This window comes from Ursus maritimus, unplaced genomic scaffold, assembly GCF_017311325.1.
Source record: "Ursus maritimus isolate PB19 unplaced genomic scaffold, ASM1731132v1 scaffold_2, whole genome shotgun sequence".
Classification (NCBI taxonomy): domain Eukaryota; kingdom Metazoa; phylum Chordata; class Mammalia; order Carnivora; family Ursidae; genus Ursus; species Ursus maritimus.
This window is the reverse complement of record NW_024424452.1, coordinates 54597867-54610922: the sequence shown is the minus strand read 5'-3', so window position 1 is coordinate 54610922 and position 13056 is coordinate 54597867. Positions and strand designations below refer to the sequence as shown.

At 35.4% G+C, this 13056-nt stretch overlaps 1 protein-coding gene across 1 annotated transcript in view; it reads right to left on the bottom strand.

Annotated features, from left to right (window-relative positions):
- The window catches only part of USH2A (usherin), a 676781-nt gene that overhangs the window by 173373 nt on the left and 490352 nt on the right, over positions 1-13056 (bottom strand). The window contains exons 47-48 of the mRNA XM_040636016.1: positions 8460-8658; positions 5179-5347 (exon numbers count right to left, since the gene is read on the bottom strand). Coding sequence (XP_040491950.1) covers positions 5179-5347; positions 8460-8658 — 368 coding nt within the window. The remainder of the gene's footprint in view (positions 1-5178; positions 5348-8459; positions 8659-13056) is intronic.

Sequence of the window (13056 nt, the reverse complement as noted above, 5' to 3'; positions counted from 1 at the left end):
AGGATACAAAGGAGTTTCATCACCCCGCAAAACTCCATGGTATTCTCTCAGAGTCACACTCTCCTCCCACCTATCACCCTTGGCAACCACAGATTCGTTCCCCATCACCACAGCTTGTCCTTTGCATGTGTCATATAAATGGAATCTCCCAGGATGTAACTTTTTGAGATTGGCTTCTTTCACTCAGCATAGCATCTTTTTGGGATTTATTAATAGTTTGTTCCTTTTGATTGCTGGATAGTATTCCTTTGTGTGGATATACCACAATTTGCTCATTTACCCACTGAGGGACATTTGAGTTATTTGTGGCTTTTGGCAATTATGAGTAGAACTGCTATAAACATTTGCGAGCAGTTTTTGTGTAAACACAAGTTTTCATTTCTCTAGGGAAAATACCGAGGAGTGGGACAAGGCATAATCAGTTTTCTCTCAAGGTATGAATTCCTGGAATGCAGGGGACAGTAGGCTTAGTTGATGGTCTTTGAAAGGATCCTATAACATGGTATATGTATAAGCAGAAGAAAATTCTAAATTTCTCGTGATGATTCTACTACAGGCCAATGAAGGAGGAATAAGCTTACTGTGAACAGTAAAGTTATTGTACTTGTTACATTCCTCTGGGTAAAGGGATTTTCAAACTTGGTCTCAAATGTGGTTGCCACAGCCAGACAGCAATGTCTCTTCTTGGCAAACTTTCTTTAACATAACATACTATATGGAAGAGGGGCAGCACCAGTTAATTAAATATCATTTAGGACAACAGTGGGCTTAGAAGAAACGTAGTGTACACATCTATCTATCTATCTATCTATCTATCTATCTATCTATCTATCTATCATCTATCTATCTATCTATCTATCTATCTACCTATCTATCTATACTGGGGAAAACCAACATTTTTTTAAAAGTCAGTTTTGAGGACAACAAATATTAATTGGTTTAGATATTTTCTTATTCAGTTACTGACAGAAGAAAAAGGCTTTATAAAAAGAGATGTGGATTATATCAATGAGAAGCAAAACTGATTTTTTCCCCTCAAAAAAGGTCTATTAGACATAAGATACAAGGATCAGTCACCTTCTCATTAACCTCTCAAAATGAATCTATTTCACGACAGGCTTGAAAATGTTTTCTCTCTAAAAGCTACCATGCAGTCTTCACAGTTAATTGTTATTCTTATCAAAGAATGACCCACATTAACATTTAGCTTGAGGTCATTAGCATATTTATAAAAAAGGGGAGTGGAATAAGGATTCTTTCCTCTGCCACTCTTTATTGTAGGGTGCTATAACGGAAAGTTGTGAGAAAAATATGAAGTAAATATTATTAACCAATATTTCAGACTTATCTATAAATATCAAAATGCCTATATACATCTTAGCATTGAATTGACAGAGTACTGATTGAATTTTAATTGCATTTAGATACAAGATAGTTTGGGGTCACTATGCTTTCTAGATGTAAACAGTGTTAAAGTAGTTAACAAAGACCATCGGTTGAGGATAGAGGTCACAATATAATCTCCTCATTTAGGTACATTGAGATAAATGATTGCAGCACAACACTCTCTTTGATTATCCCATGAGATTGTATTTTTTTTCTTTGACACCATGATAGGCATTCTAATACTGTGAAAAATGAACTACTTAAAAGGAATCCAAATATGGGCCATGCTCAACAGTTTGGAAGTTATTAAAATGTTTGAGGTTTGAGTGAGCATGTGTCATGTGCAGATCATGAAGGTTTTGAAAACTCTTGTTTCAAAAATGACGTATTAAAAAGTTTTGTACAATGTCAACAAATGACTTTTGGACTTCCGTGGCTTATTTTATTTTCAGAAAAAAGAGTTAAATTTTATTTGGATTTTAATTAATTAATTAATTAATTTACTTTTTAGAAAGAGCAAGGGAGAGAGCACAAGGGCAGGGAGGAGCCAAGGAAGAGGGAGAGAGTCTTAAGCAGACTTTGGTGCTGAGCTTGGAGCCCAGTGCAGGGCCTGATCCCACAACCCAGGCACCCTGGAATTTTTTTTTAAGTAGATTGTTTTATTAATTTGAAATCTGACACTTTGTGTTAGGATTGAGAAAGATGAAAGGCAAATCTAAGAGTTAATAGCCATGACGGATACAACCAAGTATTTTTCATCAATGTTAAGGGACAGAGAATATTTTCTCAGAGTTTGAACAGTTCGCTGCAAATCATAACATCAAAAATTTTAATGTAACTTGGGGATAAAACCAGTATTATTTAGTTCTATGTTAGAAGTAGAGAAAAGCCTGGTCTGGTCCATTGGTCTGAACAATAGGAAAGAAGAACAACAGAACATGCCCATCTCATCTATTTAATTCTATTTTTCAGGGCAACGTTTTGCAGGGGAGAGAAGATAGGAAATGTAGTAGAAAACTCCCAAAGTGCAAACTACTTTGCGAGAGTAAAGCATTTGGCAGTTTGATTAGTTGCTAACATGACAATTTCCGGGATAAAGTTAACCCTTTTCTACAGAATCCTTATTTCCATCACCATGTGTTTTCTTACTTGGAAAATCTAGTTGATTAAGAGTTATTCAATTATGGGGGTGCCTGGGTGGCACAGCGGTTAAAGCGTCTGCCTTCGGCTCAGGGCGTGATCCCGGCGTTACGGGATCGAGCCCCACATCAGGCTCCTCCCTATGAGCCTGTTTCTTCCTCTCCCACTCCCCCTGCTTGTGTTCCCTCTCTCGCTGGCTGTCTCTATCTCTGTCAAATGAATAAATAAAATCTTTAAAAAAAAAGAGTTATTCAATTATGAAAGTATTTTTGCAAGAGAATAAGAAATAACAGCAATGCTTTAAAGACAGATTTGACTATTAGTATTAAGGAAAAATTATGAAGAGTAGAAAGAGAGTCTCTGCCTTGAATAAACTTGCATATATTTAATTATTTCACCTTCCCTTTTTGCTCTAGCATTTTTGCAAAAGAGATTTCTCCTTTCACATACCTGGGATAAACATATTTATGCCAAACAAAAGATACACTGAACAATAACCTGAATTAACTGGACGTTTGGCATAAATTCCCTATTAAACTAGGTATCTCAGAGCATTCAGCTTTTCTTGGGCATCTGAACACTTAGCTTTCTTCTCTTTGTCCCATATCTGTTTTCTGTATTCTGAAGACATACGTATTAAACTTAGGTGGTAGGAAAAAAAAAATCTGTGTTATTAATGGCTTTTCCAGCATAAATAGTAACTGCCGGTAGTGGTAATGAAGATGTTTAGAAGTCTGAAATAGTCACCTTAAAAACTATGTTAACACATATTAACATATTTTGGTTCAGAGTAAATATTTACCTTTCACTTTTTTTCCCCTATTGTTTTGTTTCTTAGATTCTACATATAAGTGAAATCATATGGTATTTGTCTCTTTCTCTCAGACTGGCTTATTTTGCTTAGTATATTACTCTCTGGCTCTATCCACGGTGTTGCAAATGGCAAGATTTCATTCTTTTTGATTGCTAAATAATATTCTATATACCACATCTTCCTTATCTATTCAACAGTCAATGGACATTTGGGTCCTTTCCATAATTAGGCTATTGTTGATAATGCTGCTTTAAACATCAGGGGACACAGATTCTTAACTGTAGAGAACAAACTGAAGGTTGCTGGAGGGGAAGTGGATGGGAGCATGAGTTAAATGGGTGATGGGTATTAAGGAGGGCACTTGTGACGAGCACCAGGTATTAGATGTAAGTGATGAATCACTAAATTCTATACCTGAAACTAATATGTTAATTAACTGGAATTTAAATAAAAACTTGGGAAAAGTAATAAAAGTAATAAAGCAAATAACAGAATCAAAAAAAAAAAAGTAAGTAGAGTTGAGCATGGATTTTGGAAAGACATGCTGAGATTTGCTTTTCAGATCTTCCACTCTCATGTTTCTGAATCTGGTTATGTTACTGATCCTTTCTGAATCTGTTTCCTTATTTATAAATTTTAGATAAAATACCAATCTCCTACAATTGTGAAAAGTACACAAGGTATCATATGTAAAACCTTTATAACAGAGCCTGCCAGAGATTTAGTGTTTTATAAATATCAACTGTTATTATCTTTACTTTCAATTACATTCACTGGACATTGTTTTGTGTGGTTGAAATTGGGACAGTGCTTATCCAGTCAGCTGATACAAGGGGGAAAAAGGGTGAGGTGGGAAAAATCCCTGTTTGCTCTTCTTTGCAGCAACCCTCTTTCTGCCCTACGTAGCCTGACAGTAAACCAGTCTCAGATAAATGGAATTTGTGTTTCTAATCCATCCAGGGACAATGCATGCATAGTCCAGAATAGAAATGGAGGAAATGAAGAATGGCTTCATGGAGTGGAACACTTGGAAATTCACAGAAATTTATGCTGAAAATATTTAGCCATGTGAATGAAATAAAGTCACAAAATAAAGGGAGTTACCAGGTCTTGATATATTTCCTTATGTGGTAGATATCCTAAGTCCCTTGTTTTCCTTCTCCTTTAGTACTTAGTCTCGCTTAGATTTCAACAAAGCGCAAAGAAGAAATGATATTTAAAGCAGGCCATTGGTTATGTGTTAGTCATTAAATTTTTGTTGAGGAGGTGCTTGAGATAGTTGATGGGCATGAGTCATGTGTTAGCTTTTTCAGGTTGCCAGATTACTGATGTAAGGGCCAAGGGCAGCCACCCAAGATGGGACACTCTGGCATGAAGATTATTTTGAGCTAAAGGCAACTGAGACCGTGCAGGCTGAAGAGAAACTTTTGCCCCTCCCTTAACTACATAGAGGAATCCATATTGGAGGTTTTTCCCAGAATAAAGATTATTAGTAGAGATAAATTTAATCTGAGTGACCCATCTGTATGGCAGGGCAAACATCTAATTATCAAACACCTGCTTTTCTTCTTATCGCTCCTGTGAAGTACATTCCTTTCCTCTGATGTCCCAGATCCCTACCCCCATCCCCTTAGTTCAGAGTGACATATAGACCTCATTTTGCCTGACTGTCCTTGGAATTTCCATGTCTGTGTGGATTCCTCATAGGCGCAGTATTATTTGATTTTCTCCTGTTAATCTGTCACCTGTCAATTTGATTTTAGTCCAGCGAGAAGGACCTTGAAGAGGACAGGAATTCTTGCTCCCCAACACTGAGCACACCTCGAAATGATCCTCACCTGGTAGAATTCTAGTGTAATACCCAGAGCAACAGTGATGGCTTGGTTGAGCCTCTCGTATGCGGCCGCCACAACAAACCGCAGTTGAATTCAAAACGAACGGGATATACTTCTCTTCACAGCAGTGGTGCCCAGGCTGGGGGTCATAGAGAACTCCACTACAACAAACCTGAAGGTGGGAATTGGGGTTAAGGAAATATCAGTTTAATTAAAAGTACTATACCGTCATATCTCATGTGATACAATTATATTCTAATAGGCCGTGACCTGAGACCAAATGTGGTATATTATTGATAAAAATTCAAAAGTTTGAAAAATGCATTTTCCCAGCATCATTTAAATTCTATATATGCTATTTGATACAATGTAGACTTTTTTAGACTTCAATCATGCTTTGTGCTCTGTTATCACGTTCTATAAATATGAATTCTCTTTTGAATGTCAGTGCTCCCAATGTAAAGAAAGTTTAGAATTGTAAATGAAAAAATGCCTTCATATATATGTTTTTATTTTAATCACTGTTTAATTTGAAAACACATTTATGGAAACCTATCTCTTATTGGTCTTTCTTTTTTTTAATAAATAGCATTTTCCTTATAATTTATATGATCACTTATTTATGAACCCAATCTTCAGACAAGGCAATCTCAACAGAGTCTAACATTTCCATATATATGTATCATACATATATATGTATATGTCATAGGCCACCGTATTTTAAAAAAAGAAATTTATATGGAAATTAATTTTGAAAAGCCCTTTTAACAATGTGTTTTTTTCCAGGAGCTGTAGAAGAAATTATGTGCTTGAACAATCAAATAATTATTTGCATGCTCACTTGAGGTCTGAGAGACTGACACTCTGTATATATAAAAAATCGAATGCTAAATAGTTACTGAAATGTAGCTTCAGAACCTACACTTGGCATAAGTCACGTTAATTAGATAGAAGCTTCCTGTGGCAGGCAAAATCAACCACTGCTTAGAGGTGTTACTCTTTTTCCATTTTGCACATTGCTATTTCCTGTTTGCACCAGCTTGTGAATCAAGCTCCGTATAAGGTGGTAGAACAGGGACTAAGTCTTCAAAAGCACCTCTAGTGTAGTACTTCATTTTCCAAAAATTTTCAAAGAACAAAGAAATAGGGCTCCTAAATTCAAAGTATACCCCTGCAGTTTCTCAGGTAGCCACGCTAAACCAACTGTAATAAATTTCCTTCTCTGTATTTAGTTATTAGCAGTGAGGATTCAAAATTAGTCTAACGCCAAAGATAAACTGGGTGATCCTTCTCTTTGATGCTATACTGTGTGAACAGAAAATTTTGAAATTATGCCCCATGTTTAAGACTTAAGCAAAAAATTGTTATGTGTTTATTTGGGATTTAAGGAGGCTGGTCATTTTTGACCAGGGTAAAACAACGCATACCTTTCTCTTGTTTTATGACAGAGACCGACCTAAAATCTTGCTCTTTGTTGTGTGGTCTTAAAGCATTTGTTAAAGTCCAATTCTCATAAAGTGCATTTCTAGACACTGAAGCACATCTAGCCTTTTTCTTTGGCAAAGTTCTCTAACATTTTCTTGTGGACTTTTCACTGGAATGTTTATTTAGTGTTGGCCCATTAGAACTGGTTCGCTCCCATCCTTCTGTTGCCATTCTTAGGCTCCGTTAGCCACATGAAACTTATGAATTTTTTCTCATGCCCTTTGGTTTAGATCATTAGTGGGTCCCCAAAGGGACATGTTCAAGCAATTACTTCTCTTGGGAGGTCTCCACATAAACAGAATATTTCTTAATCTTCTCATTCCGTTTTCAAGTTAGCTGTCTTAGAAAACATACATGGAAATTTCAATAACTTGAGTTGATAAATGTGTACTGAATATCTGAATAGCCTTTTCCTTGTTCTATAGTTTCCCAAAGCAAGTCTGTAATCTCGTGATTCTCAAAATACGGTTCCTGGAACAGATGCAGAGGCATCACCTGGGAACATGTTAGAAATTTTCACACCCCACCCAAGATTTACCAAATCACGGTTTCTGGGGGTGGGACCTGCAATCTACGCTTTAACGAGTGTTCCAGGTCTGACGTTCACTGGGGTTTGAATACATGGTAAATTTTGTGTATGTATTTCGGGTCCTCCTGATATCTGTGGTGATTTAGTCAAAAAATTCTTAGTCCCTTTTCTTTTTCCAACCTCTCACCCAAGAAGTATATATTCATAGTTAACTCTAAACAGGAATTTACAAATGATTGCTTTCTCTTGAGATTTTAATTGACTTCCTTTATTCTCCTTAACTGTCAATACCTGTGTGTGTGTCCTTCATCTTTAAAATAAAAATAAGCCTTTGCTTAATGCATCAAAGATTACTTTCTTTCTCCTAGAGAACATTTTTAATGGGCAAATTTATTCTAGGATTTTTCCCTTCAAAAATCCTAAATTTAATTTTATTTTATGGAGGTATGTTCATCAGATAGTGTACATTTAATGGCCTGAAATAATGTAAAACTTAAGCATAAGGGCAATTCTGGAGCCTAGGTGTCCAAAAAAATGTGTAGTTAGTAACTGTTAGTTTTATAACATTTCTTAGATGATAGCCACTGCTTGGCCAGTGTCAGCTGTAATAATTTGTATTTTGACCCATATTGCTTCAACAACTCACTCTCTTAATTACTGTGTCTTTTTGCAGTGAATCTTTTGAATTTAGTAACAGCTTTAGTCATTAAATGTGCGATGTTGTTGTTGACAAATAGGAACATTATTTCGTTAGATGAAATCCTACTTTCAAAGTAAGGATTTTCTGCATCATTTGTCAATAAAAGCCATTTACAAACTCCTCTGTCTGGCTGTGTTATTGATCTGATTCTTAAACTGCAACTAATACAAACATTAATCTGCAAATGGCTATAATTTTAAAATATTTCTGACAAACCATGTAAGGTCCTGCTCACAGTTACTCATCAGTGTCGTGTAAACAAACAGCCACTTGTAGCTGAATGGATTTGTTGTAAGGAAAATTCAAGTCATTCAATCAAATACAAATTCAGGAGTTCCTTACCATTTCAATAAACTAATATTTCCTGTGAAGATGATGAAAAATGAGAAGGCTAAGATGCTGATTGAGGATGAGAGGGTTTTTATAAGCATCCTTTCTTTTCCACGGGGTCTTCCTGATAGACTAGTGGAAAAATTGATCTTGACAAACCATGGTTTAAGAAGCAAGTGATTTCACCTGGAGTGTTTAGTGAGAGAAACATATTTCACTGACTCATATGAAAAGATGTACCTTAGCTTCAGGAGAATAGCACCTGTGTCCACAGATAGTTTTAGGTTTTTGACACTTCACTGCCTTGCAGAGCTCACCACTGTGGTCCTTCCTTAACTTCTGGGTTTTAGGGCATGGATGCCATCTTGTACGTAAGACATCATATCCAAGAATGATGCCATTTGGCTTCCCTGGAGACATCCAATCAACTTGAAGGGATCTGCAATGGATAGAATAATCAATACTTCTGAAAAGACAACATTTAACATCACTGCTCTCAGCCTCATGTACTTTCAGTTAATCTCTCAGATCGGTCAAAAGGTCCATTTTGTTAACTTCTTAATTAAGAAGCTGAAGCAAAAGAATATATATACTAATATATGTATGCTCATAGATGCTACTACCATACAATATGTTTAGAGAATCAATGAAAACCATGTAAGCCTTTGGGCGGATAACACATGACAAGAGTCCAGTGATCTCCCACTTTAAATTACAGAGACAAGAAGAGAGTGCCATTGTTTTGGCTAATCAGGAAAATCAACAGAAAACTTTGCTGGGCTAAGGAAAAGTAAGACACAAGTAATATAAGGTGGTAAATAAGGTGGAAATGAGAACATGTGGCAGACCTCATCTCTACTTAAAATCACCTTCTCTTTTGCCTTCCCTTCCCAGATCACACATAGCTGCTCATAGACATGCAGCTAGACAATCACAGTGGGAGCCTCTGAAGGGTCCTAGGCAATTTCAGCTTTCTTGGCACAGCCATCACCTGCCCCCACTTTCTCTTCATGATAAACATGATGTCTGCAACTTCAGCAATCATCTTGCTGCCACTTGAGAAAGATCATAAGAGTCATCATGAGAGGCCACCGTGTTGTTTGGTATAGCTGAACCAATGCAGCAACAATTTACAATCTCTAGAACTATTTACTTAAGCCTCTGTTGTTGGGTGTCTTGTTACTTGTAGCCAGAATAAATGCCCAAATTGATAAAATCTTGTTATCAGTGGTAAATAATTATAATAATAAATATTAATAATATTAATATAATATACTATGTAGTATAATATAATATATATAATATACTATTATAAATTATATTGAATAATAAACTGGACATAAAATCCCCCCAAATACACTTTACTTTGACACATCTTAATTTTTGACTGAGATAAACAGATTTGTTTCTCCAATAATTCTTTTTTTTTTTTTAAAGATTATTTATTTATTTACTTGAGACAGAGAAAGAGAAAGAGTGCATGAGAGCTACATGGGGCTGGATCCCAGGACCCTGAGATCATGACCTGAGCTGAAGGCAGAAGCTTAACCTATGGAGCCACCCAGGAGTCTCTTTAATTTTTCTTTAAATATCATAGTTGGACATGTTTTGTGGTAAGAAATATAGGAATTGGAAATTGCCATAACAAATATCTTGACATCATCATATTCTCGGGGGTGCATGATTCTTAAAAGTCGAGCAACAATTTCATTCTAAATATGAGTATATTTTTCTGGGGGGAGTTTGGTAAACAATAAGGGCATAATATTGACCAAAACTTTATTGCACTTTCAATGATCTATTAATATTTCATTTGTTGAAATAAATGAAATCATAACATCAAGCTGTCCACTAAGAATCAACCCTGAATAAAATCATTTACTCTCAGGTTAATGGTATAGAACTTTAATTCTGCACTTAAGAATACTTGCCAGAATGATGCAGCCTAGATGACACACCCGTACTATCTTTAGCATTTTTAAAATAAGCTCTACAGGCAGAAGTCAAAAATTTTAATAAAGCCCCAGAGATTTGGATATGACATACTCTTGCAATTTAGCATGGCAAAGAAAGCCTACTATTTGCAAAATACTAGGTAAATGTAAAATAATAATTATTTTTATTCTCATTATTTTCAAAAAAGGGGTGGAACTTTGACATTCAAGATTAATTCTATTTTTATAATTCTAAAATTTCCAACTACAACAATTAACCAATTACAAATAGTTATAGGGCACTTTTATGTAGAAAGCATTCCAGTAGGTACTTTGGACGAGAGCAAGCACACATAAGCTTAGTTCCTATACTTTAAAGCTCTTACAATACAATAACTTATGTGACCACTTTTCTGCCATTGTGTTAAATGGTATTTTTGTTATAACTTTCATTTTAAGAAGAAATATATCTTTATAGGCAAAATTACTGAACCCTATCAGAATTCCAAGTGACATCATATATTAGGAATTCAATTAAGCCCAAACATTTACATTAAAAAGCAGCAGTCAAGATAAACCTTGACATTTTAATAGACTGCTAAAAAAAAAAGAAAATTATTATTTCATTTTCTTGGGGGTACAAACATAACATATTCACTAATAAGACTCTGTAGATAGGAAATTAATGTCACCTACAAGAGAACAGTTTCGTAGGTGACTTGTATAGTCACCATTATTATTCTAAGGTCTTTATCCAACTCTCAAAATTAATTCCACATTTTCCAGATACCTCTTTTGTATTCACTGCATAATCAACTACAGGAAAGACTACATTTAAGTGACATTCAAGGGTCTGAATTTTCCACAAAAGCCAGTGAATTAGTAAAGTCTAGAAAACACCATGTAGAATACCACACCATTGTAACTTCTTCTTCTAGAAGAAAATAGGTGTAAAGTGAGACTGCTTATATTTTTAGTGATAACATGAACAGTTTTGCTTTTGAGGATCTGAGTCAGGTACATGAAGGTAAACGATCAAAGAATAGTAACGAGTTTAACACCTATACATCTCTCATTAGAACCAAAGAGAATGACACTGAAAAACCTTTTGGTTGCTGATTTGAAACAAAAGACATCTCTGAGAAATACACAGCATTATTAACTGGATTGATGGTTTCATTCCTTTGATGTTTAAGAATAAAATAGAAGAGGGGCGCCTGGGTGGCACAGCGGTTAAGCGCCTGCCTTCGGCTCAGGGCGTGATCCCGGCGTTATGGGATCAAGCCCCACATCAGGCTCTTCTGCTATGAGCCTGCTTCTTCCTCCCCCACTCCCCCTGCTTGTGTTCCCTCTCTCGCTGGCTGTCTCTATCTCTGTCAAATAAATAAATAAAAATCTTAAAAAAAAAAGAATAAAATAGAAGAAACATTCTTATACCATAGGAATGAACGTTAAATATTGGGGAAACAAGCTGAAGCTTTTTGGTATAGATTAGTAAAGGCTGTATGCTCATGCAGAAAAATAAACCAACTATAAGTCCTTGAATGGATTTTTTTTTGGTAGATTTGTTCATAAAATCATGATTGGAGTTTATTTAATTCCCAGAACACTAGGGACTAAAATTTAAGCTACCTTAATAAAGGTTCTGATGAAAACCACTATATCTACACATACTTTGATACATGGATTCATTGATTGTTCAGACATTTTAGTTGGAGGTTTTTGTTTTTTTTTTAAATTATGTCACATTGTTAGTAGATTTACTATTCCACTTCTGTGACTACTATATACTACTGTGGCCAGCACCACAATAATGATAGCCTTCAATTCTTTCTTTGGGAAGTACGATATAACATTGAGGATAAAAAGGAGTATGGGAAAAATCATTTCTTTATCACCTACCCTTATACAGGTGAATATTAACATGTCACAGGTCAGACAGAATTTTTATGAAGAATTAGGGTTCCCAGTGGCACTCTTTAACATTTTATTCTAATATTTTATTACCATTTTGTCAAAATGTTCTTGTTTAAGCCAAAAGAAAAAAAAATCTTCATATACCTTAAGATGTCAATCCAGATTGTGGATCTGGATTCCCTGATCATGTTTACAAAGATCCTTTTTTTTTTTCTCTATTCAACTTGGTCATTTTTGTCAATTATTTATGTAACACTCAAGTTCTTCCAGATTATGGCCATCACAAACGATCAGGTAACTTTAATATAGGATTAAGTAAATGTTGTATGATGAAAATAATGACTCTTATCTCTCAAATCAAGTCACTGAATATTTAATTATCTATTAGAATGTTTAGCATAGCTTCTAATAGGTGAAAAATCAAAAGACAAAATATGTGTCCTTGGTAACAGGCGATATAAAACATGCATACATGAACCATGTAAATGTAATACAGCAACGTAAAGTCAAGTGGGTAAATGTGTTTAGGCTGCTGAAAACACATAAGCAAAGATCACTGTCTTCTAGACCAAGCAATGGGGTCTCATGGGACAAATGGCTGTGGATTTGAATTTAGAAATGAGGATGTGAAGAAAATAGCAGGAAAATCAACGTAAGCAAAAGTCAAGGGTGGGAATCATCCTACATGTGTATGGAAGAGTAATGTGATCAACTTGGTGACTGAATAAGCTACATCCAGCAATAAAGGAGGAAAATTTGAATAAAAGAAAAAGTTTATGGAGTCCCTCAGATATCATGCTGATCTTGATAGTGAAGTAGTATGATTGTGCAGTGTTGTCACTACCAGAATATAAAGCCCCATTAGAATCAATAACCCGACAGGTTAGAGTAGAAGAGACCTGGGGTAGACAGAGATGTCAGTGAGCTACATTAGTAACTCAAGTGCAAAACAGTGTTGAATGGAGTTTCCCTCTTGTATGGGAATT